This window comes from Asterias amurensis, chromosome 8 (assembly GCF_032118995.1).
Source record: "Asterias amurensis chromosome 8, ASM3211899v1".
Classification (NCBI taxonomy): Eukaryota; Metazoa; Echinodermata; class Asteroidea; order Forcipulatida; family Asteriidae; genus Asterias; species Asterias amurensis.
In genome coordinates, this window is record NC_092655.1 from 20648017 (window position 1) to 20675975 (window position 27959).

The 27959-nt window shown below is 37.5% G+C and overlaps 1 protein-coding gene across 1 annotated transcript; it reads left to right on the forward strand.

Annotated features, from left to right (window-relative positions):
* The first annotated feature begins 5389 nt into the window (after positions 1-5389).
* Positions 5390-27959, forward strand: LOC139940540 (uncharacterized). The gene is made up of 10 exons (XM_071936842.1): positions 5390-5437; positions 13860-13905; positions 14827-14930; positions 15894-16095; positions 21680-22411; positions 22837-23151; positions 24062-24304; positions 24501-24626; positions 24900-24995; positions 25492-27959. The coding sequence occupies exons 1-10, from the start codon at positions 5390-5392 to the stop codon at positions 25728-25730; spliced, it is 2151 nt and encodes a 716-aa protein (XP_071792943.1). The 3' UTR covers positions 25731-27959.

Consider the following 27959-nt stretch of genomic DNA (forward strand, 5'->3'; position numbering starts at 1 on the left):
CACTACCTATGCTTCTTTGACTTTTTGAGCTGTAAAAAATAGTATATTTTGACCCCTGAAAGAGAATCACTATTTGAAATAATAACGGTGTAACCCACACATTTTGAACCTGTTGACTTTTTTAAATTCAATGTAATTTGCATGGACCCTGTCCTAAATTCTATATGCCATGTAATGGTAATGTGGTCTTGGTTGTAGGCAAACGCCACCATTCAAAAACTGACTGTAAACAAACATTACAGGCAAACATTTGTAAATAAAATGTTGTTTTGATAATGGCAAAAAAGCTCAAAACTGTGGATAACACAAAAAGTGGGGCAATTTGTTAACATGTGATATATTTTTTAAACTGGGAAATGCCTGGATTAAACATTGCAAAGAATACACAGTTTTTCCCAAAGAATTCCAGAAAACCAATGTCTTATGTCACCAATGTGGTCGATGAAAACAAATTGATTAGTTTATTATGACAACGTTACTGTAATTTACAAACTATATTAGGCTATAGGGTATTTACCTTTCAGTATTGTGGACTTCCTGCAGCGGCAGCAGCCACCCTTGCTGGGCCGGGGTGCTGCAGCTTTATGCCCCACGGGCTGGGTGGGTCTGCTCTGGTCCCGTGGACTGGGTGGGTGTGCTCTCGTAGTGAAACGATGTTCAGTACCGTCTTCGCCAATCAGTAATTCTTCCCGTTTCCATGGGGAACCAACTTACAGTAGTGAGATATTGAAGCCAACGTGACGAAGCAAGCAACTGGAAGCTCAACGGAGAAATAAGCCCCGGTGCGGAGGTATTTGCTACAGCTATCTTCAAGAGAAAGCTGGGCCTCTTTCCCCGGAGCCTCTGGTCGCTCGAGCTCAACATCAATGTCGGCAGTTTCGTAAAGTTCAGTTCTCAACTCTGTGGCGACGTACTGAGCACAAATCACACAAATTGAAGCAAAAACACAGCTGCAAAAACAAAGACAAAATCACATATTCTTTATAGAGAGTGAACAGTTGACTAGGTTTTGAACTAGGAGACAGAAAGAGCGTGTTTTGTTTTATTTTAGTGTGCGAGCAAAACGCTCCTGTGTCCAGTCCGCTGGCTGCACCAATGTAAAACCACATGTGTTTCGCACACACGTACGTAGCTAGCTCACCCTGTTGTCAAAAAGAGCATTTGCATTTCAGGAAAAGAAACGCAGAATCGTCTCTTTTGCATAACAAAGAGATTTGCATACAGCTTGGCAAAGTGTTACTTTTTGGAATGCGGGGAATTTACATCAAACTGAAAACATTGCGGTGTATGTAGCTTTGTGGTACTTGGATTTTTTTCTCTCAAAATAATACATGGCGTGGTTTTGTGCATTTTTGGCTAGGAAAGTGCCATTTTAAAGCAATAACAAAATTTAGTAGTGTATTTTTTAAACATTTTGTTTCGAGGAATCACTAGAAAATACTAAAATAATACTTAATAATGATGTCAAAATAAGCAAGTTTTGCTAATTTTTAGCATTTTTATTTTTTTTTATTTTGGGGGTGGTTGTCAAACTTGAAAGTAAAAAATAAAATAAAATGTGAACCAGGATTCCCCCCCCCCCCTAAAAAAAGATACATACATGTATGTTTAGCGCATCTTTGTAAAATGAATGACGAGGGGCCAGTGCGGCCATTTGAATTCCTAAAACACTGTAAATAATAATGTAATTTACCCACACCCTCTTTTGTTTATTTTTTCACCGCCCCTTGTATGTATCGACCAATCACACCCGCGAACGAGCGCCTAAAAAGTCCGTTCACTAAATTCACATTGACCAACGTGCAGAGAGCTGCCCACGTGGTGGGTACAACAATAAAAACATGCTGTGGGCGTGGCTTAAATGGTGAAGCTGTGCGCGGAAAAACATGTGCTTCTCTGGACATGACCGTCAATTTCCCGGCTGAAAACTTTTCGTATCCTGCCACCATCATTTCACTCATTTTTACAAAAAGGAAATTTGAGTAAACTTTAATTTACTCAAAATAATGAGATTTATATGAGATTTAAAAATACTATTTTATTTTATAACCCCACAGGTAAACTAAACACATGTTTTATTTTTATTTTTTTAATGAATGAAAACTGGTGACAGGATATTTTGAGAGTAGAAGTTGAGAGCAAGGGTCAGTTTTCATTGAGCACTTTTGGGATAACTTTCCGTATGGCGCCACCACTTTTTCACCTTTTTTTACAAAACGGGATATCTCATTGAGGTAAATTAGATACTATATTATTTCATATCGAATGAAAAAGTGGTGGCACCATACGGAAACTTTTTCCACTTTTGAAATGACAACAGTAATTTCTTCTTTTTTTCAGTTTTAGAAAGACAGGGGAATTCGAAACATTAATGAGGTAATAAATTGTTATTTTGAGAGTAGTGGTAAAAGAGGAAGTGTCGTAAATTAGACACATTTTCAATGAGCTATCTTGAAAAAGTAAATTTACTTTTAAAAGTAAAGATTGACAGTGGAATTCGAAAACATTTATAAGGCTCTTTACCTTTCAGATTTGTAGACTGCATTGCAGCGGCAAAAATTCATCTGTCTATTGGCTGGGCCGTGTAGCGGCTCTCTGGTCCCGCATGGCTGTGAGCGTTGTGGCTCAGTGCGTAGTCCCGCGGGCTGAGCTCGTCTTCTCTGGTGATAGGGGCACGGTTTTCAGTCTAAGGCTATCAAAATGTCTTTCCACTGTCATCACGAAGCCAACTTGACGAAGCAAGCAACTTGAATCTCAACAGAGAAATAAGCCTGGTGTGGAGGTACTTGCTACAGCTATCTTCAAGAGAAAGCTGGGCCTCTTTCCCCAGAGCCTCTGGTCACTCGAGCTCAACATCAATGTCGGCGGTTTCTTTCGTGGTCTCCATGAAAGTTTCACTCCGTGGCGACTTTTGACTTTTACTAAAGCATATGTCACACAAACTGTAGCCATTTACACTGTGGTCAGAATTAAAGCTAAAAGCACTACTTCTGTTTTAGCTGCATGTAGAATAAATTTACAGCTAATTTGCTTGTTTTTTCTGTGTAGAAGACAGAAAGAGTGAGTGTTGTTTTAGCAGACAAGTTTAGAGCCATGTCCAGACTGGCCAGTGACTTCAATGTGGTCTGGGCGCATGATTGTTTCGCCCAGGTCATTATTGTTGAAAACAGCGATTTGCATAGAAATCGTAACAGTTTGCTTGACAAACACATTACTGATTTCCATTTAAAGCTGTAGTCTGGCCAAGTCCTTCTTTGAAGAATGAGGGGATCAACGAGATGTCTTGAATGGACCAAAACAAAAGTGTTTCTTTATAATGTCTTGGTACTTAGCCTAGATCAGGGGATTAGGCTAACGAGTTTTTATTCAAATTAGGCAAGTGCGTGCTGGGTGCATTTAACTGAGCCAAGTATTTTTTCTTTAGAGCTACAACAAAAAAGTGACAGACGACAAGGGAACTTGGTGGGTTTTATAGTAAAACAGGTGAAATCATTATAGCTACATGGGATGACTGTATACAGTGTATTGGGTTCTGGCCGACTCCCCTGAACAACAAAACAAAATGGGCTGAATTTCATCTGCTAAGCACAACAATTTGCTTACCATAAAATTTTTGCTAAGCATGAATGTTTTGGTTTAACAAGAGACCCTTGACACTCCAATAATTATTGTCCCTTCACACGAGGTGCATTTTGCAAAATCTTACAACCATGCTACAATTTAGCAAGGGACCCTTGCTAAATTGCTCTCGTGTGAAAGGGGCTTTTGATAAAAACAGGGTTACCAACAAATTAATATCCACGTGATTTTTAGGAGGAGCAAACAACATCTGAATATAGTAACGATGCAAAAATCCGGTTTTTATCAAGTAAGACATTTCATGCTGAGCAATTTGTTGTGCTTAGCAGCTCTATGAAATTGGGCCCTGATAATGTTTGGAAACTTCAAACATTGGAGATGGATGGCTCAACTGGTTGTCCGCCCCTCCCCCCAAAACATAAGAAAACTAAATACCAAAAAGGGAGAAATTAAAAAATAGAGAGGACGAACTGGACGAAAGCAAAAAGTGGACCAAAACCACCCCCTTTCAAAAAATAATAACAATGATTTAGTAACAATTGTATTACAAAAAAACATAAAAAATTATAGCTCTGTTAAAAAATAAAATACCTTTATGGGACTACTTAGTTCTGAAAAAAAAAACAGTCCTGGATAAAAACGACCAAGGTATGAAACAAAAGAATGAAAGAGAATTACTCGACAGGGAAAACAATAATGGGCTTTATTCAGTGACGTTTTTATCACCCCTTCAAAAATTTAAACAACCTTTAAAAACACTTTTGGAATTGTTTCACAAGAGGGCGTCATCCATCTTGGTTTGTAACGCCCATAGGAGGGGGGGGGGTAGAACGAGACCAACCTTCAGGCCAACAGCACTTTGGTGGTTAGACACATATTTCTGCCTTTGGTTGCAAACAAAAAATGTATGTCAACAACCGCACGGCAGTTTGGAACCATTCAGCATGCATGGATTGATATACTGTTTTATCTTTGAGGATAACCAATCCTCAATTTTGTTTATAAGAGACATAAATCAAGGGAATGTTTTGTACTGCGTTAAAAATAACACGTTCGCCATTTTGTGGTGCAACATTTTAGGTGCGTTCGATTAACTTGCCTGGGTCGACCTCACTCGGGTGAGCCCGACAAGAGCTAATCGAACGATCACACTCGCCCTCTTGTGGTGACGTCGTGCAACTCGGGTCACCCCCAAGTGACCCACTCCACAAGTAGGGCAATGGGGGCTGACCCGGGTGAGCCCCTGAAATTACGTCAAGGCTATTCGAACGCACCGTGGGCAGACCGGGGTCGACCCAGGAAACGAACGCACCCAATATTTCCAATACAAAATGGCGGATTGTTAGTGTTATAGAGCACTATAGTAAATGGAAAAACCCACAATTTCGTAGTATATTTTTGCAGATAATTTTTTTCTCCTTTTCAAACATGTAGGCATGCAACAATTAATAATAAACGACCTTTCAGCACAAGGCATCCAAAGGCAACGTGACATTTATTAAGCACCTTTTTGGAATCAATAAAAAAAAGAGAGATTAATTTCAGACAAAATCTATACCTCTGACAGTGGGTAAGTAACTCACATAAAGTATGTCGGCACCGTGTCAGTATTGAGTTGTTTGTACATCTCCCCATACCCAGCCTGAAAGCAATTAGAATCTACTTATTTTTAATAACTCGTGATAAGACGATGACGATGGTGACTGCCTCTTTAGCTTTTTTTTTTTACTCCGCTACCCATGCAATGATGACGAGTATACGTGTATGCTAGTCACTTCATCGTACTCTTGATATCTGTATCATTGTTGCGATGGGGACGTGTACTGCATCAGCGATGGGTCTACTATCATTGAGCTTGGTGAGTCAATGTTTTTCATTAAGTTATTGCATCAAATTGCATACATGTTTTCAGTGAACTTATTTTCTTGGTACTTAAAGACACTGGGACACTGTTGGCAATTGTCAAAGACCAGTCTTCTCACTTGGTGTATCTCAACATTATGCATAAAATAACAAATCTGTGAAAATTTGAGCTCAATTGGTCGTCGAAATAATGAAAGAAAAAACACCCTTGTCAGGCGAAAGTATTTGCTTTCAGATGCTTGATTTCGAGACCTCAAAATTTAATTCTGAGGTTTCGAAATCAAATTCGTGGAAAATTACTTCTTTCTCGAAAACTAAGTTAATCCGTTTCTCACAGTGTTTTATGCTATCTACAGCTCTCAATTACTCTTTACCAAGTAAGGTTTAATGCTAAAAATTATCTTGAGTAATTACCTACTAGTGTCCACTGCCTTTAATGGACTAGTTTTCTTTCGTGAATTTTAACTAAGAAAAGATAAACTAACTGGATGGTAAATTTGCATCGGGTATAAAGAACAGTCATTTTGTTTTGTACCTAAATAAACCGATGTATATAGCACTATGTAGCCTACTCAGCACTTACCCGAGTTCTGTGAAAACAAATTTACAGGTACTCGGGTGAGGTTCGAACCCATGACCCTTACAATTCTAGAGCAGTGTCGTAAAGTAACTGCACTTAGAAACCTAAAAACTATATAAACAAAATTAAGCAATTTTTTATTTAAATATACATAACATTATATTTGTTTTCTGTGTTTAATCAATTGGCTCGGAGATTTACAAATTTACTGAAAATCTTCTCATAAGGCCTGTATGCTACAAACAATTTCCATACTTCAAAACAACAATTCAAAATTGAGGCTTTTTCGACAAAACACTTGCGTCATTCTCTCTCAAGTTTTAGAATTACATTAGAACAGAGCTTTCAATTAATGTAGAGAAAACTGAGTTAGAAAACTGAGTTTTTGAGTTTGGTCCTTGTCAAAGGGTAACTCGAACAAATATTTGGGAACACAGTTCGTCGAATTCGAACAATTAATTTAATGTTTGTGGTTATTTCCTTCCTTTGGTGGAAAAACAACAACTATTAAAACATATTTCCATTCATCAATTTCACCTGGTTCAAACAATCTAGATTTCGTTTTATACTTATCGTACTTGTGGATTAAATTTCATGTTCGCAAACACTTTCATTGTTATTACAGTCTCATTTAGGTTTCTGGTAGTAGTTGTTTTTAATTTCGGCATTCGATATTATTTTCGTGCGTTAGACAGTATACGGGACCAACGGCTTAACGTCCCATCCGAAGGACAAAGCAGCGATTAAAGGCCCGGTAACCAGAACTAAAACGAGAACGTTTAAACTGCACGCCCTCGATTGGTTGAATAAGCGTGGGCGTATTCTGGTGGAGCAAATCAACCAACAGAATGAGTTCCCTTTGCTTAAGGACACAGGTGTCATAACTGGGACTCGATCCCACACTTTGCAGATCAGAAACAACAGAGTTTGAGTCCGGTGCTCTTAACTGCTGAGACAACGACACGCCACTGTGATGAAGACTGAGCAAAATGACTTCATCTTCCGGCAAACCAATCGATTTAAAACAACGGGTTTTAAAAAGGCACTGGCCACTATAATTACTTAAAGTAACTGTTGGCTTAAAAGTTTTACTTGGTAACGAGCGATGGAGAGCTGTTGGTAGTATAAAACGTAGTGATAAACGACTCCCTCTATAAAGTAACGTAGTTTTTTTTTTTTTTTTATAAAACAAAATATATATTCACTACAAATATTTGCGTTGAGTTTGAGACCACAGCTCTAGTCTCGAAATCAAGCATCTGAAAGCACACAACTTCGTGTGACCATGGTGCGACAAGGGTGTTTTTTTCTCCCGTTATTCTCTCGCAACTTCGTTGACCAATTGAGTTTAAAATTTTACAGGTTTTTTATTTTATGCATTATTATGTTGAGGTACACCAAGTGAGAAGACTGGTCCTTGACAATTACCACCAGTGCCTTTAAACCAGCACCAACACAAACAGTCTACAATACGGATGTATTGATCACACGAACCCCGATTGAACAATGAGACTGTGGGTTTTGGTACACTATGCCGTCAAAAAGACTCAGCAAATTGACGCCAACCAGTAAACAGTCGATTCATACATAACATTATAGGTATTGACTGACAATACAGCCAACATAGGCATGTAATGTTTAAGCGATCTTTAAAAGGAATCCATGCGAATGATATAGGGGTCGACAAAGTGTCGGTGAAATGTTTAGTGAACAAAAGTATTAGCATTTTATTCAAATTTCAAACATAACATTAGGTATCGACTGACTTATAAACAGCCAACACAGATCGAAAATGTTGAAGCGATCTTTTAAAAGGATTTCATGCGAATGATATCTGGGCATAATATACAGGGTCGGTGTTATCTTTATGAGACACAATTTTTGGTATTTTATTCAAGTTTGTGTAGTTGGTAAGACACATGGAACTGTAAGTATCACGGGTACGAATCCCACCCGAGTCTCATGCCTGTGATTGTTTCTCGCATAGCTCTGTAATATATTGAGCAACACAGGGCCAATACACATTCATGTATATATTGGCTAAAACCAAAATGAATATTCTTTATCCCCGATGCAAATGTCAAACTATTAAACCATTTTAGTTGTTTTGTAAACAATTATTTCAAATTTACAATTTATGATTTTTTTTTTGTTTACATTTGAAAGCCAATTGCAATTAGCTCCTTTCGATGTCAACACTTCGCTGACAAGTTAAAATCAGAGTATAAATAAGTGTAGCCAGGAGAGAGCTGTTTTGACGAGTGGCATTGACAAGATGACTTTATTACAGAAAGTCAAACACAAAGCGACCATTTAATTACGTTTGAGGAAGTTGACTGTCAATAAACTGAGGTTTAATAAAGTTTCCAATTACCAGAATCAAGCTGTGTGTGGCTGGGGTAACTGCTTGCGCAGTCACGTTTGGGTCAAAATGGAAGAGTCATCTGAATTTTTTTAATCTAGCAAAAGTGTAGTTTCAAGCAAGGAAATTATTTGACCATTATGTGTCATTAAAGTCACCTGGAAGTGGTATTGTGTAAAAATATAGTTGTTGTCACTGAAACATGTGTTTTGATGAGTGGAATATTAATGAACAATTAACTGAGGTTAAACAAAATTGGTTTTCATGTTATTTACAAATTTGAAAATAAGCCCGACCCGAGAGGGCGCTGTGTTCGTGACGTCAATCGAGGCGCGATGAATCGCATGCAGTGCCAACACAAGATAGTGACGCTTGGCGCAAGCTAAAAACATGCCCTCAAAGTTAAAACAATAATTGATTTTTTTCACGTTATAGGCAAATGCTCCTTCAGGTTCGTTACGTCTTTCAGGTACCTTCTTCGACTTCCCCACTAGCTGGAAAATTGTTGGGATGGCGTCATGTTTTAGAAAAAAACTTGTCTTTTTATGACAAGTGTGTAGTGTATTCCGGATTCTCGAAGCACGGCGGCTAGAAGTGTTTGCTGCACAGCGCTGGAAAAGACGTCATACCGGACCACTTTGCAAACTGACCCCATCTTTAGTTGTTTTGCTGCATCCAGCAGCAATACACCTGGTCGACTTTGCCGGAAAATACAAGAAAAACCCTTTTTCGAAACGTACAAACTCACGAGTAGGACTTGAATGTAATAGACCCTTCCCATGAAATATGTAAATTGCACATAGCGCGTGCGCACTAACGTTTTGGTTGGCAAAATGAGGGAACATCGCGCTGTTTTGTACACGGCTAATGGGTGCGTGACGCAGACGCGATTGCGCGTCTGCTTAGTGCACAACTCTATGGCGTTTGCCAACCAACAGGGTCTGTACGCATGCGTGAATGTGATTAGCATATTTCATGGGAAGGGTCCATTGCACGTACGTGTGTTCGATGTTCGATCGAGGCAAAGTCTGCCTCGATTGACGTCACAAAGGGGGTAAGCGGAGTCACCCCACACAACATTTTTTTGTTAACACATAAATTGTTTAAAACAATTACTAAAACAAATATTTTATTGTTCAGAAACATATACTCGAATCTTTGAAGAAAAACAATTAGATTTCCAGGTGACTTTAAAATAGCTATCTTGAAAGTGGTGGAATAAACTTAACAGCATGTCATTGAAATTTGACGTTTTGTGGCCATAAACTTTCAGAGTCTTCAATCGTAGTCCAACTTGCAAGGAAACAAAGGACGGAAGGCAGGGCAGTTCACTTAAAATTTGTCAAATAATACTTTTTTGTTTACAATTATTATATTATTTGTTTTTGTTTGTTTGCTAAGTTGTTTTAAATATTTTCACATAACATTGGCCATTTACACATTTATGCATTTAGCTCTTTTTATCAGAAATGGGGTTGATTTATTCTGGGTCCGCCTGACGCTTATCTTTTTGTATTTTATTCCGTGTAGTATGATTGTTTGTAATGCAAAGTTTTTACTAAATTTTTTCTACTTTTTTAACTGTTGTGTATTTTTAACAATCCATATTGCTTTTTTTGCTCATGTTTTTAATCCTGCATTTTAATGTTTTTCTTGACTGTACAGCGCTTTGAAACAGTGTTAAAGCGCTTTATTAATGCATTTAAGTTAAGTTAAGTTAAGTTAAATTACAATCTATAATTACTATCTATATTAAAAAATACAACAGTTTTTTTTTTCAAATACAAAAAGGGCATATTACATTTTCATTCATGCTGTAAGAGAAAACAATTGTGTTTTTAGACTTACACCTGTGTGTTATAAGCGCCATACAGTATGTTATTCATTAGATGCTGATGACGCCATCTGACCCGTTTTCATAAAGTTGTTATAAGCAGAAAATACTGCTTGACAAAAATTTCTTTGATAAGCAAATATTTAGTGGGCACCAGTCACAACAGTGTCAACTTAACGTATTTTTGGCTGGTATCCTGTTTCTGTAAAACAATACTTTTCTGGGCTTAGCAAGTTTGTGCTTAGAGCCTTTCTGTAATTGGGCCCAGACCGTTTAGAACAATGCTGCCTGTGACAATGCTGTAAAGATAACAGGTTTTCGGTGACAAATCTCACAATTTATTCCTTCATTTAATTCAATGGTTTACTAAAGAATCTAGTTCTATCGCTGCCAGCAGGATAGAACTACATGAACAGTAACACAATAAAATTCCGGAGTGAAATATTACAATAATAATTGACGTGGCATTAAATTTATTACACAACAAAAACAGATATGTTTATAACACTTTTGAAGGCAAAGCAAATTATATAAAACACATACATCGAACACCAAAGTATCCCATAATGCATGTAGGGAACATAAAATAAATATAGAAAAAAAAACAGGTAAAATTTTACACAAAAGTAAAGCTATTATGTTAAAGGAACATGACAGAATTGTTTTTGTTTTTCTATCAAAACAGTTGCTGGCAGTGTAATAACTGTATGTAACCCACCATATACATAAACTGCCAAACCTGTAGAAGTTTGAGATCGATCGGCCATCTGGGTCACGAGAGAATAGTGAAAACAGATTACATTTTCATTGCATTAATGCCAAAATAAAAATGCAAAAAACGCTCACTGAGCGATAAACTAGAAACGTGAAGTTGGATAATTTATTTCTCATCAAATTATGACATTTCAGACAGAAAAATGACAGTCTGTGATCTTCACGATTTTTGTTTCTTACCAATTCTGTAACATTCTTTTAAATTATCATTATTATTAACATTTTATCAATTTAAAGCAAACAATGGCATGTTAACAAACATTGATACAACAAAAACTGAACATGCAGAGCTTATAGTGAGAAATGTCAAGTTAGTATCACAAATAATAGAGAAAAGGTTATGAAAAAAAGGTTTTAAAGGCACTGTACACGTTTGTTAATTACTCAAAACATCTAGCATAAAACTTTACTTGGTAACGAGTAATGGAGAGCTGTTGATAGTATAAAATCCCTGTGAGAAACGGCTCCCTCTGAAGTAAACGTAATTCTTTGAGAAAGAGGTAATTTCTCACTAAAATAATATTAGACTTCTGGCCAGAAGCCTTTTATTCCTATCTGAAAGCACACTATTTTGTACAACGAGGGTGCTTTTATTTCATCATTTTCCTGCAACTTGAATTTACACAGGTTTGTTATTTTACGCATATTATGTTGGGATACACCAATTGGGAATACTGGTTTTTGACAATTACCAAACGTGTTCAGGGCCTTTAAACAAAATGTATAAGACCCTATTTAATACCATGACAACATTTCAAGTAACTATGGGTCGATTCTTCGGCAGACAGAATTCGATCGATGACCTCTTCCTCAGCAATACCCATATGCACTTTACACTAAAAAATATACAGACAAGGACCATTTGCTATTAGCTGTAATCATTAAAGGGGAACGTTGCCTTGGATCGGTCGAGTTTGTCTTTGAAAAGTGTTTGAAACCGTTTGTTATGAAATGCAAATGGTTAGAAAGATATTTTAAACAGCTAATTCTATTTTCTCATCTATATTCCTCTGTTGCAGTATCCCGATGGTGATCCTCCTTACCTCCCTGGTTTCTTGTTACATTTTGTCTTATTTGTTGGTTGTCCACTTAGTTACCTGTTCACGTTCGTTGTGTTGTCATTTAGCCTTCGAGAAAGACTCTGCCTGGGGTCGAAACGTCAGGCCATTAACTATTTTTTGCAAAGATATTTTAAAAGTAGAATATAATGATCCACACAAGTATTACTCGAAATTGCACGGCTTTCCTTTTAAGTTGCGAACTATAACACGGTCGGCCATTTATGGGAGTCAAATAATTATGTGACTCCACAAAATGGCCGACCGTGTTTATTCGCGACGTATTAACAAGGAAAACTGTACAATTTTGAGGCATGCTAGTATGGATCCTTATATGTTCTACTTTTAAATTATCTATCTATTTTTTATTTCATAACAACTGTTTCAAACGCCTTTCAAAGACCAACTCGACCGGTACAAGGCAACGTGTCCCTTTAATGTGTTCCAATTTGCCTACAGACAGCTTGAAATTTTGCTGTATTGGGTCGAAAGGCTTGTACCGGATGATGTAAACGACCATTTGACAAGGAATCGTTATTAAGGATATTGATTGTGGTCGATGACTAGAAAGGACCGCCACAAGGCTCATTTAAATTCAACAGCTTCAATCATACTGCCAAGGTCTTCCATGGGCAAAAACCAATAAAAAAATTGATTGTCTAGTAGGGCACTTGTTATATAGAATAGCTGAAGGTCTCGCCTTGTATTGTTCTCTTCAAATCAAAGTCAAGAATATCTGGCTCCTTGATTGTCGTACAGTCAGATGGCTTAGCGAAATTAGCTTTGCATGGTGGACAAAGGTACAATTTTGGCACAGGTTTGCTGAGGGTCTATTTATTAATATTAGCCGAGGAGCCTTCGGATTGTTAAACATTTTTGTATTGTTTGTTTGCTTAAAAGTAGTGTTTTATCTAGATATTCAGATGATTCATGATGATTGTTTTATATTCACATTAATTCAGGTCAGGTCAGGTCAGGTTTAGGGTGCTAATAGAATACAACCTGCAACTAGAGGTGTGTAAGTGTGTGTGTGTCCCTCCCCCCCCCCCCAAAAAAAAAAAAAAAAAAAAAGAATAAATAAATAATAACACACAAAAATAAAGTACACAATTAATAATACATATAATTAACCGTAAAATAGAAATAATATATGTATGTGATATGGTGAGCGATGTGATTAATTAGTGTTGGACAAAACTTAAAGGCACAAAGCACCCTTTCTTCAAAATGCTGGGAAAGAGGCTGAATTTTAATTGGGTTGATTGGGGGGGGGTGATTGAAAGTTTAATTTACGGTATTTGTAATGTTCAACAATGTTTTGGTGCTATGAGAATGTCCAACTACCTACAAATCACATATAATGGCAACCACCCTGAGCTTTCAATGAATCACACGACTCAAGAAAGGTGAGACCCTTAGGAATGGTGTTTTTGTCCGCCATTTCACGGTAACCTTCATATTTTACGCTTAGCCACCTGACTAGTACGACCTGCCTCCTTCAAATCATATTAAAATAAGAATCTTTAAAGGCACTGGACAATATTTGTAGTTACTCAAAATCTGAGAAGCGTTACTGCAGTTATAACACTCAGATTATGTATTCCTGATAGGGATTATTTTGTTCTGCGTGGACAAATAATTCTTCTTTCGACGAGATCCCAAAAACGAGACCTACTTTTGAAATGGAATTTTCACACATCAGTTAAATTGTATACCTTTGCAGGATTTTTAAAAAATCGAGCGGTTCGCAAAAATCAAATATATTATACTTTGCCTTAAATGAAACTTGTTCGTTTTTTTTTTTTGCAGTTAGTTTTTCTTCAATTAAGTTTCACTGCAGGAGTTTGTGTAAATGGTAAGTTTACTCTTTCAGTCAAACAGAACTTGTTTGTGTTATGCAAAAGGACATTATAGCAAGTTTTTGAGTTTGTGTACGGTCCCTTTTATCCAAACATAATATTTTTACATTATTCGTCACTTACACCAATAACTGACCGGGCCATTTCTCAGCTTCTTCCAAGTCATGTTTATGCATTGAACTACTCGTCAATTTAATAATTAAGTGTTGTAAATATTCCAAAATTCAAGAACTTGACAATTTAAAATTGGGGTAAATTCTCATCATCATCATCATCATCATCATTCTCTGTGGACCATCAAGGGGGGACGTAGAGCCGCCCAAACCAGACGATTGCTTGCAGACTGCCACAGCTGCTGTGCCGGTGAGTGGTGGTCGACTTCTAGCTGGCGCAACCAGGTGTTGCGTGGTCGCCCTCTGGGTCTCTTCCAGGCAGGGTCAGGACGTAGTCCCCCTCGGGCGTTGACGCTCAGCTTGAGGACGGCATGTGCTGGAGTGTCTTCTCATTGCAGCTATTTTAAGAAGTTACAATTTTGGTTTTCATAAACTAACAAAAAGATTGATTTTATCATTGTGACGCTCAAAATTGTTATTTAGAAAATGATCTCACACAAATGTTTTGTTTTGGCGATTCCCTCCGCTTTTACAAAGTGACGCACCGGTAGAAGTGATAAATAGAAGAAAAACTTCAACCCTCTGAGATTTGGGGCTTGAAAAACTTGGAAATTGCTTTAAATTAACACAGATTTGGTAAGATCTACATACACACTGTAAAAAAAGGTCCACTCGGGGTAGTGCCAGCCAAAACAGAATATTCAAACATTCAAAATATCAAAAAGCAGTAAAGTTCAAATTATCCCTTTAAAATGAGAACATTATGTAAACCTGCATTGCCGACTCTTAAACATTATTTGACAGAATCGATACCTCCTATTGTGCCCCCTACCACTTGGACTGCTTGGTTTAGCGTGGATGACCCTACAGACGGTACGGAAAACGAGACACTAGCAGCAGTCAGATCGGTTAGTTGGTTTGTATTTTATTGTTTGAATCTGTTTTCCTTCACAGGTTTTTTTTATGACACTGGACACTAATGGTAATTGTCATAGCCCTATCTTCTCACTCGGTGTATCTCAACATATGCATACAAAAAACGGTGAAAACTTGAGCTCAATTGGTCGTCGAGATTGTGAGATAATAATGTAAGAAAAACACCCTGGTCACACGAATTTTGTTTACGGGACCTCAAAATCTAATTCTGAGGTCTCGAAATCAAATTCATGGAAAATTACTTCTTTCTCGAAATCTACGTTATTTCAGATGAAGGCGTTTCTCACAGTCTTTTATACTATCAACCTCTCCCCATTACTCGTTATCAAGTAAGTTTTTATCCTAAAAATTATTCTGAGTAATAACCAATAGTGTCTAGGCCTTTAAGTGTTTTTGTTCAATTTGTAACTGCAATTATTTTTTATATTAGCATCTTAGACGGAACCCAGAGAGGGTCATATTAATAATTACTACTCAAAACTTCACAAAAAATTGTGAATTTATTTCGGTCCCAAACAATGTCATTTCGTTCAATCTAAATACAATTTCACCCCTTCGGATTTTTTTTTTTTGTAGTTCAGGATAAACTGTTTCATTCTCCATTTTAAATTATTTCGTACCCCTCAAAATATTTATTCGGCTACGGAGTCCTTGATATGCCAGGACGATTTCTGGAATACAAGTGCTGTGGTATTATTATTTGGTACGATTTTATTTGGCTTTTGACTCTTTTTAGTTGAGCGAAGCAACTAAATACAACGCCCATAAATCAGTCTGACACATTTTTTAGGTCACCCTGCGGTCGAAGTGCTGTGCTTTCCCCTAATGATTGATGTAAATGAAGCATTCCCAAGAAGGCAGCCGAAACTGAGAGTAGTGTTTACTTTAGAAAGACTAACATTGCGAGCTCGCACTTTATATTTTCATTCCAATAGGCTTACCCATCGGTGTGCGTCACCCCAACCCAGGCGGAGTGCCGAGTGAGATTTCTCCATACTGATTACGTCACTGCCAGACAGTCTTTGGTCTTGAGCTGCACTCCTGCTGCCGGACTCCTGTGTCAAAACTCGGATCAACCTCATCCCCAAGAGACATGCCTGGACTATGAGATCAGATTGGAATGTCCAACACCTGCGGGTAAATTATACTTTTGTTGAATTTATTCCCATAAATAATAATACCAACACTTATAGGATGCCTTATAGTCATGATGTTGACATGCTCAAGAGCGCTGAACATAGCAATAGTAAGGGCAAATAAAAAACAAAACTAGACATGATTGCATTTGTGCACAAATGCAGAGCTGTTTCGTTAATAACAATTTAAATTTTGTCAACTGAATTTGAAATTTATTCTTTTTTTAAAGCAGTTATGACTAATCCAGGCTATTAAAAAAAAAAAAATTTGGATTATACCATGTTCGGATAGCAATTTATTCGTTAAAGGTGCAAAAATTGAAAAAATCATAAAATATCGTGTGATGACGTCACTATAACGTCATTTCACAATTCACGAGAGCTTGCCAATATCTAACAACCTACCAAGTTTCAACATAATCGCATAATTACTTAGAGAGTTATATTAGTTCAAAAAGTGCACCTTTAAGGCCGCGTCACGTGACCCCCAATGACGTCATTGATCTGAAACTTCACACATATGATGGCTGCCTGACAGTTAACATGTGTGTAAAATTTGAAGTGATTACAAAAAACTTCACCACACACATCTTCAAAAAGTCCATTTTGACGAGTTTTCAACCTGCCGCTAGAGGGCGCCGTTGCATTTTGTGACGTCATTGGTATTTTTTTTGAACTGCCCACCCTTGCCACACCTAACATCGTTAAAAGCAACTTCATATCTTTTTCCAATTTTGAATTAGAGGGCCACTTCCGGTTTCGACCGGAAGTAGAGGTCATGTGAGGTCACGCACACGAAACAAAATGAAGACCTTATTTATTCCTCCCCAATCCCGCAAACAGAAACCTACGGTCTCTTGTGGCTGATTTGTTATAAATTTTCAAACATTTAAAATACAACACCTTTAAGATGACGTCACGTGACTTCTGATTATGTCATAATGACATCCTTGTTTCGCAATGATCATTGCACCAATACCTTTCATCCCTGAAAATTTCATTGCAATTGCTCTTTGGGAACATTGCAAATCAGCACTTATATGAAATTTTTCTGAAGATGACAAATAAAAAAAAAATAATAATAATAATAATAATAACTAGAGCTAAATTGCATTTGTGCACAAATGCAGAGCTGTTTCGTCAACAAAAATTTCAAATTTCTCAACTGAGTTTTAAATTTGTTGGGTATTCAAAGCAATTTTACCCAATGTGGCATAAATAAAAAATAATTTGGATTATACCATATTCAGATAGCAATTTATGTGTTAAAGGTGCAAAAATTGAAAAAATCATAAAAAATCATGTGATGACGTCATCATGACGTCCTTTAATATTTCATAAGAACTTGTCAATATCCAACAACCTACCAAGTTTCAACATGATCGCATAATTACTTAGGGAGTTATATTAGTTCAAAAAGTGCACCTTTAAGGCCGCGTCACGTGACCCCCGATGACGTCATTGATCTGAAACTTCACACATATGATGGCTGCCTGACAGTTAACTTGTGTGTAAAATTTAAAGTGATTACAAAAAACTTCACCACAGACATCTTCAAAAAGTCCATTTTGAAGAGTTTTCATCCTGCCGCTAGAGGGCGCCGTTGCAATTTGTGACGTCATTGGTATTTTTTTTGAACTGCCCACCCTTGCCACGCACTAACATCGTTAAAAGCAACTTCATATCTTTTTCCAATTTTGAATTAGAGGGCCACTTCCGGTTTCGACCGGAAGTAGAGGTCATGTGAGGTCACGCACACGAAACAAAATGAAGACCTTATTTATTCCTCCCCAATCCCGCAAACAGAAACCTACGGTCTCTTGTGGCTGATTTGTTATAAATTTTCAAACATTTAAAATACAACACCTTTAAGATGACGTCACGTGACTTCTGATTATGTCATAATGACATCCTTGTTTCGCAATGATCATTGCACCAATACCTTTCATCCCTGAAAATTTCATTGCAATTGCTCTTTGGGAACATTGCAAATCAGCACTTATATGAAATTTTTCTGAAGATGACAAATAAAAAAAAAAATAATAATAATAATAATAATAATAACTAGAGCTAAATTGCATTTGTGCACAAATGCAGAGCTGTTTCGTCAACAAAAATTTCAAATTTCTCAACTGAGTTTTAAATTTGTTGGGTATTCAAAGCAATTTTACCCAATGTGGCATAAATAAAAAATAATTTGGATTATACCATATTCAGATAGCAATTTATGTGTTAAAGGTGCAAAAATTGAAAAAATCATAAAAAATCATGTGATGACGTCATCATGACGTCCTTTAATATTTCATAAGAACTTGTCAATATCCAACAACCTACCAAGTTTCAACATGATCGCATAATTACTTAGGGAGTTATATTAGTTCAAAAAGTGCACCTTTAAGGCCGCGTCACGTGACCCCCGATGACGTCATTGATCTGAAACTTCACACATATGATGGCTGCCTGACAGTTAACTTGTGTGTAAAATTTAAAGTGATTACAAAAAACTTCACCACAGACATCTTCAAAAAGTCCAATTGAAGAGTTTTCATCCTGCCGCTAGAGGGCGCCGTTGCAATTTGTGACGTCATTGGTATTTTTTTTGAACTGCCCACCCTTGCCACGCACTAACATCGTTAAAAGCAACTTCATATCTTTTTCCAATTTTGAATTAGAGGGCCACTTCCGGTTTCGACCGGAAGTAGAGGTCATGTGAGGTCACGCACACGAAACAAAATGAAGACCTTATTTATCCCTCCCCAATCCCGCAAACAGAAACCTACGGTCTCTTGTGGCTGATTTGTTATAAATTTTCAAACATTTAAAATACAACACCTTTAAGATGACGTCACGTGACTTCTGATTATGTCATAATGACATCCTTGTTTCGCAATGATCATTGCACCAATACCTTTCATCCCTGAAAATTTCATTGCAATTGCTCTTTGGGAACATTGCAAATCAGCACTTATATGAAATTTTTCTGAAGATGACAAATAAAAAAAAAAATAATAATAATAATAATAATAATAATAATAATAAAAAAAACTTTAACAAAAACAAGAGCTGTTTCGCTGCGCTTCGCTACGAAACAGCTAAAAAAAATTAACTGTTTCGTCAAAAAAAAATTCAAATTTCTCAACTGAGTTTTAAATTTGTTGGGTATTCAAAGCAATTTTGCCCAGTGTGGCATAAATAAAAAATAATTTGGATTATACCATATTCAGATAGCAATTTATGTGTTAAAGGTGCAAAAATTGAAAAAATTATAAAAAATCATGTGATGACGTCATCATGACGTCCTTTAATATTTCATAAGAACTTGTCAATATCCAACAACCTACCAAGTTTCAACATGATCGCATAATTACTTAGGGAGTTATATTAGTTCAAAAAGTGCACCTTTAAGGCCGCGTCACGTGACCCCCAATGACGTCATTGATCTGAAACTTCACACATATGATGGCTGCCTGACAGTTAACATGTGTGTAAAATTTGAAGTGATTACAAAAAACTTCACCACACACATCTTCAAAAAGTCCATTTTGACGAGTTTTCAACCTGCCGCTAGAGGGCGCCGTTGCATTTTGTGACGTCATTGGTATTTTTTTTGAACTGCCCACCCTTGCCACGCACTAACATCGTTAAAAGCAACTTCATATCTTTTTCCAATTTTGAATTAGAGGGCCACTTCCGGTTTCGACCGGAAGTAGAGGTCATGTGAGGTCATGCACACGAAACAAAATGAAGACCTTATTTATTCCTCCCCAATCCCGCAAACAGAAACCTACGGTCTGTTGTGGCTGATTTTTTATAAATTTTCAAACATTTAAAATACAACACCTTTAAGATGACGTCACGTGACTTCTGATTATGTCATAATGACATCCTTGTTTCGCAATGATCATTGCACCAATACCTTTCATCCCTGAAAATTTCATTGCAATTGCTCTTTGGGAACATTGCAAATCAGCACTTATATGAAATTTTTCTGAAGATGACAAATAAAAAAAAAAATAATAATAATAAAAAAAACTTTAACAAAAACAAGAGCTGTTTCGCTGCGCTTCGCTACGAAACAGCTAATAATAATAAAAAAAACTTTAACAAAAACAAGAGCTGTTTCGCTGCGCTTCGCTACGAAACAGCTAATAAAAAAAACTTTAACAAAAACAAGAGCTGTTTCGCTGCGCTTCGCTACGAAACAGCTAATTATAACACTAGGAGTAAAAACATTCTTAAAAACAATCAACCTCTTAGTAAACTTGTGACAGTGTCATCTTTAGAGTCGAGATTCCCATAGAACTTTTACACAATGACAGTTGACTTAAAGGAACACATTGCCTTGGATCGGTCGAGTTGGTCTTTGAAAAGCGTTTGTAACCGTTTTTTTATAAAATGCATATGGGTAGAAAGATGTTGCAAAAGTAGAATACAATGATCCACACAAACATGCCTCGAAATTGCGTGGTTTTCCTTTTACCTCGTCGACTAACACGTCGGCCATTTATGGGGGTCAAAATTTTGACTCCCATAAATGGCCGACCGTGTTAGTTCGCGCAGTAGAAGGAAAACCACGCATTTTCGAGGCAAACTTGTGTGGATCATTGTATTCTACTTTTAAAACATCTTTCCAACCATATGCATTATATAAAAAACGGTTACAAACGCTTTTGTTTTGACCAACTCGTCCGATCCAAGGCAACGTGTTCCTTTAAGAGGAACCAGTCTGTACTATAGCTTTCCATTTCGTTTTGTAAGTCGATAACGGAAATAATTTTCTATGGCTTTTGAACATGCTTCATTAATAATGGAATCTGTAAGGTTTGCGGCTTCAATAAATTAGTGAGATTGAATTTGATTTCTTCCCTGTTTTCAATCTTAACGTGAACACACCGACATGCAGTAATATGGTATATACCGAAGGCACTCCTTAACTATTCCGTTGAGTAAAATTCGCTGTCACTGTATCCAGTGTTATTTTCAGCAGTTTTGAAAGTCATGAGTTTTTTAAGACAGTGGACACTATTGGTAATTGCTCTAACAAATTATTAGCATAAAACCGTAAACCGCTACTTGGTAAACGAGTAATGGGAGAGGTTGATACGGCTCCCTCTGAAGTGCCATTGTTTTCAAGACAGAAGTAATTTTAAACGAATTTGATTTCGATACCTCAGATTTGGAACTTGAGGTCTCGAAATCAAGCATCTGAAAGCACAAAACTTCGTGTCACACGGGTTTTTTTTTTCTTTAATGTTTATCTCGCAACTTCGACCACCAATTGAGCTCAAATTTTCACACGTTGGTTATTGTATGTATATGTTGAGATACACCAAGTGAGAAGACTGGTCTTTGACAATTACCAATAGTGTCAAAAAAAAAAAAACCTTGTCACACGAAGTTGTGTGCTTTCGGATGCTTGATTTCGAGACCTCAAAATCTAATTCTGAGGTCTCGAAATCAAATTCGTGGAAAATAACTTCTTTCTCGAAAGCTATACGTTACTTTTACAATACCCATGCTTCTATTAAGCAATTCTCTTTCATATTTTTCTTCTTTGTCTTCTTCGGTCTTCTTCTCTTCCTTAGGCACACTTCCAGACCCCCAAATCCACTGGGAACTGAGCGGCAAGGCAAATGAGAGTGACGATGACCCGACATCATGCGGTGGGCCAATAACCTCAATCTATCCCAGTAAAGGCGGCTTGATCGGAACGGTGAATGAACCGAAACCGATATCTGCAGACAGTTTCAACTCATCCAATCATCTTTGCGCACACAGAACAAATGGCACTTATGATAACTTGTCTTTCGAGCCTTCGCCCAACAAGTGCATTACAGATACACCTTGCTGCACATCGGGTTGGACACTGACATTCTGGATGCGATACAGGAGTACTGCAAGTAGTTTGAGACGGTATATAATATCCACGGGAGGGCACGAAACATCCACACGAGGGTTCACTATTTATTTGACAAGGAAACTCTCATTGATTGTCAATGGCGATCTCAACCTCAAGGCATGGGGGATGAAAATTGATTCTCCCGATTTATTCCCAACTGATGTCTGGACTCATCATTGTTTCACTTACAATGCCGATGATGGAACCCGGTATTACAAGAACGGTGTACTTGGTTTCTCGCTCACAACGGCGACTAGAACTGAAACCAGCCCGCTAAAAAATTATGACAATGTGCATGTGTTCACATCTAATGGTAACAATGCAGGACGTCCAGAAGGCGATTTCAGCGATTTCAAAATGTTTTACAGAACCTTCAACGAGACTGAAGTTCTAACTGCATTCCTCAAGGAAACTACAGGTGAGTTCGTCCTTTTTCCTCTCTTGAAATAAAGAAGAGCATTTGTTGCAAAGTTTTGTGGGACAACAATTTCTTGATGAAAGATACTCTTTCAGAGCGAAATTTTAAACGTGACGTCACTTTACAGACGCTAGGTGGCAGCAGGCATACCAGGTAAATCGATTGGTTCTTGATAATGTGCGCGTGCTCAGATCATGCGTAAACAACTGAAATTTACCTGGTATGTCTGCTGCCATATCGCGTTCAAAGTCTCCCATCGGTTCACTCAGTACACTCCAAAGACGAACATTTTGTGGGACTGTCTTGGGCTGAAATTGAACACGTTTGAAATGAATATCACATGGCGGAACTTAAGACTAGTTTTACATGGGGTTAAGAGCTTAAACCCCCAACAAATTGTCATAAGCGCTCTATCTATTTTGCAGAATCAAAGTTAGTGATTCACTACTTGGTGCAGAAAAACACTGACGACGCTTTCGATGTGGAGTTGGTGTGCTTAGCGAAATCTGGAAGTCACCCGAACATCACCTGGCATCGCTCTGATGACGAGGCCCACTTCTACGTGGTGTATCCTTCATCAAACGTTGATATCGTCGAAAGCTTTCCCAATATCTATAGGACGCGGTCGGAGTTGAAGTTTCGCTCTATGAAACCGGCGTCTGACGTTATTATTGCATGCGAGGCATCGGATGTTGTCGGCTCCAAGGGAAGTACATCAAAGAGTATTACCATTCCTAAAGGTAACGATGTGTTTATGCAAATTCAGTTGGTGTTCTTGCTAATTAATATAAGTATTGCTCAACACAGTTTGGATCAGTTGGCCCGTATTAAAGGTATATGAACACTTTATTGGACATTGGGACAAATCACTTGCAGTGTTTCTCACCAGTGGGAAATGTACAGTCAACCAATAGGTGACGTTTTTGAGATGCTTGGTGGCAGCAGACTTGCCACGTAATTTCCATTGTTCTCGGATATGTGGGCATGCTCAGAACTACGTAAACAATGACAATTTACCTGGTATGTCTGCTGCACTCTGGCATTCTAAAGTCTCCAAATGGGGAAGCAACATCGCGTTTCTAGAGAACTATGGTCCTTTTCGAATCCACGGCTTCGGCTTCAGGCTCCATTCTCTCGTCTGAAGCCCCGAGTATGAACGCAAATCACGCGCAATATTTTCAAAACAATCGCGGGGCCAAGCTAGCCTGTGCCGAAGCTGGAGCCGAAGCCCTGGTTTCGAGAAGGGCCTGTGTCACTCTGACGCCATTTTTGTACATCTTAAAAGCTGATCGAAATCCCACCTGGGAATAAAACGTGTTCAAGGGGACCTTGGTGGGGGGGGGGGTGTCAATTTACGGTAAGATTTGACCAAGGAGAGTGCTTTGGGATGAGAAACAAATTGTCATAAACGTTTGGGACCCGGGTATCCCTTGGTACTGGTGTTATTAGCTCGATAATTCTTGAAGCTTTTTTTTAATATCACCTTCTCTGAGCTAAAGTGTAGATCCGTGTTTATATCCTTCGCGACATCCAAAACAAGAGCAGTAAACTGTGAAGTTTTAAAGACAACTCAGTTATTTTTTTGACAAAAGACATTTTCATGGAAAACTAATTTGAATCATTTTCCCAACTATACTTATTTTTACTCAGTTGATGTTGTGAAAGAGGTTGTGACCCAAAATTGTTACCTTGGCCAGGAGCCTGACTCTAACCAAGAGGGTAAACTCAGATGGGTGTTACCAGTTGACTACAACAACCGCTGTATTTGTACACGACTCCTACCAGGCGGATTGAATTTGTACACACCAGAGAGATCGTACATACCTTATTACATTGATCAGCCACCATTCAGAGCCACTGAGAGAGAAATGGTCACCTTCTTAGATTGTCCAGGTGAGGCAAAGAGACTTCTTGAGACAGTCCAGTTGTGTTGTTAGTTGTACTGAAACCTAGATAAAAAAATGTTTTTAAACATTATTTGAGAACAGGAGGAACGGTTAGACATTTAAACTAACTTCGATGAGAGGTTTTGACACATCATTTCATAATAACATTGTTGACAAATGTTTGTATGCCATTTTCCACACAGTTGATTTCTCCATTATTGGCAAACCGACTGAGCAGAGTTCAACGAACTCGGCTGGACACGCATCACATAAAGCTGTAGATGGCAAAGGTTTGGCATCTACTCAAAACGGAGATTGCACAAAAACAAGTAAGTGAACAGCTGGGCACCCATTGCCAAAATCACATTCACTATCACATTGTAACGAAGTTACTTCTATAAACATTCGGTTTGAGGTAACACCATGTGTGTATACCAGGTATAGTTTGTTCTTTAGAGAACTGTCTTTTCACACAACTACCAAAAAGCTTTTTTTTTTACACAGTTTAACTTTCTGCACAGCATTCAGCATGTATACTTCGATGAGTTCTTGCAATACATTTCATCTGATGTTTTTTGGTTGTTTTTATTGTTTGCCAACAGAGGATGGTGGTGAGATGGACCCTTGGTGGAGAGTTGATCTTGAGGGTGACCATTGCATCAGGACGATTACAATCATCAATAGGATCGACTGCTGCAGTGAGTACATTTTAGTTCTACATTCACACACGACTTAGGTATTGCTTTCTAGGTAGTGGACACTGTTGGTAATTTATAAAAATAATTATCAGCATAAAACCTCACACGGTTACGAGTAATGAAGAGAGGTTAATAGTACATTGTGAGAAACGGCTCCCTCGAAAGTGACGTAGTTTTCGAGAAAAAATAAGTTTTCCACGAATTTGAGGTCTTGAAATCAAACAATTGAAAGCAAACAACTTCGTGTGTTTCAAGGGTGTTTTTTCTTTCATAGTTATCTCGCAACTCCGACGATCAATCGAGCTCAAATTTTCACAGGTTGATTATTTCATGCATATGTTGAGATACACTAAGTGAGAAAAAAGACTAGTCTTTGACAATTACCAATAGTGTCCATTGTATTTTACACGATATGTAAACCTGAACTTTTTCGCTTTAGAAACCCCTCACCCCAAAAAAATAAATTAAAATACTTAATTATTATTTGGATTGACAGGCGAGCGTTTGACTGGTGCCGTTGTCAGAGCAGGAATAGACCCAATCGTTACCAACAACACCATATGCGGGGAACCAGTGACGACTGAACAGGCTGCACCACGTGGTGGCATTATTGAGTTTAAATGTGACCCGCCGGTGAGGGCGCACTACGTCTTTGTAGACATACCGAGAGACACGCCTGCAATACTGCAGCTGTGTGAGGTAATGGTGAAAGAATTTCCCCTTGAGATCTGTTAATCCACAGACAATGGAAATTAAAGCCACTAATCACTAAATAAACATGAGAGTTTGTGGGAATTTATTATCAATTCTTTTATTTTATAGCGATGAGTTTCGTACGAACCTTGAAGCTTTTGTTGAGATGTTAATATTACTGATTGCCTTGTTGCCTTTATTACCAAATTCAGTGCTAATAAAACGCTAGTAAAACGCACTTAGATCAGATAATCGAATGTAATCTTTAGGTATTCTTTATGTGAAAGTTACACTGCCTTCGATCGAATGAATAAAGTAGCAAGGTAATAATTGCTAGCTGTAGAGAGTTTTTAAATAGAAAGTCCACTTGCATTGTATTCTATATTCATTTTTGTGAGATATTAAAATGTCATGTTTGGTATTTTTGCTAATAGTTTATGCCTTGAACAACATTCTGAGTGTCACACCTTGATACAGAGTCCATGAAGAGCAAAATACGTATTTATTGAAATTTGAAACATGTAAATCAAATGAAGAAAAACAATCAAAAAGAAACTGGACAATAAAATTTGAATTGGAAGAAAATTGCAAACTGAAAACCTGGAGGTACAAAAAAAAGTTAGCGCCTACCCCTACGCTATTATTACACCGTTAAATATGGGCACTATTGGTATTTGTCAAAGACCATCAGTCTTCTCACTTGGTGTATCTCAATATACACAAAATAAAAAACCTGTGAAAATTTGAGCTCAATTGGTCGTCGAAGATGCGCGATAATAATGGAAAAAAAAAACTTGTCACACGAAGTTGTGTGCTTTCAGATGCTTGATTTCGGGACCTCAAAATTTAATTGTGAGGTCTCGAAATCAAATTCGTGGAAATTTACTTCTTTTTTGAAAACTACGTTACTTCAGAGGGAGCCGGGTTGCACAATGTTCCATGCCATCAATAGCTCTCTATTGCTTGTTAATACCAAGTAAGTTTTTATGCTAACAGTTATTTTGAGTATTTGCCAATAGTGTCCAATGCCTTTCACTAATAAGGGAAACAAATAAACAAACAAGTAGTTAGGTCTAACAGCACAAAAAAGCAAATTTTCAGAACACACAAGATGAAAATTTACCGGTACTTATTGTGTAACTAAAGCACATTTAATGCTTCAAATTTTCAAACGGGACAGTTCAGTTGAACTATTTTGGGGAAACAAATATATCAGAGACAATATTTAGCATCGTTTAAAATTTTGTAACGGACAATGTCACTACTGTAATCTGGAACTATTTTTGAGGTTACTTTATGTATGTTTTAAGACAATATGTAATTATTTTACTGCAGTCAAATAGTTTAACCATAAGGTCAATGTAATGTCTTTATTGTTCAACATGCATGGACAATGTAAATGTTTTGCTGTATTCTAAACTGTAAATTTTCTTAAGCTCCTTATATCATTGCCAAAACGTAAAACTTTCTTGAGATTGTTATTGTTCCAATCTAATCTGGAAAACAATCAATAAGAGATGTACCCCCTGGGGACAAGTTAAATCACTGGGCATGACTTGTAGTGGGAGAAATCCAACGTCAACAAACGGTATGGTTAAAAACTCCCGTTTTTAGAAATCCAACATCAACAAATTGTGTTGTAAAAAAACTAAGTTTTTAGCATACGTGAAGTTATAATTTTTCACGTCAGGTAGGCTACGTACGTACGTGCAGACGTCATGTGAGACGTCATGTGAGACGTCACCTAGAACCAACACAATTTGTTCTTTGTAAAACAGTGAGGTTTAACCAAGTAGCGCTCTGATGTTTGAAGGCACTGAACACGTTTGGTAAATGTCAAAGACCAGTCTTCTCACTTGGTGTATCCCAACATTAGCATAAAATAACAAGCCTGTTAAAATTTGAGCTCAATTGGTCATCGAAGTTGCGAGAAAATGATGAAAGAAAAAACACCCTTGTTATGGGCGAATTAGTGTGCTTTAGGAATAAAAGAGACTTCTGGCTAGAAGTCTTTTATTATTTTAGTGAGACATTACCTCTTTCTGTAATCTATGCTACTTCAGAGGGAGCCGTTTCTAACAATGTTTTATACTATCAACAGCTCTCCAATGCTTGTTACAAAGTCAGTTTTTAAGTTAATAATTACTTGTTTTGAGTAAATACCAAACGTGTACTTTCCCTTTAAAATAGCCTGAATTGATTTGTTGACACCAACCATGTACCAGTTGTGTGACATGTATGCTTAAATTTTGTCATAAATACATGGAATGA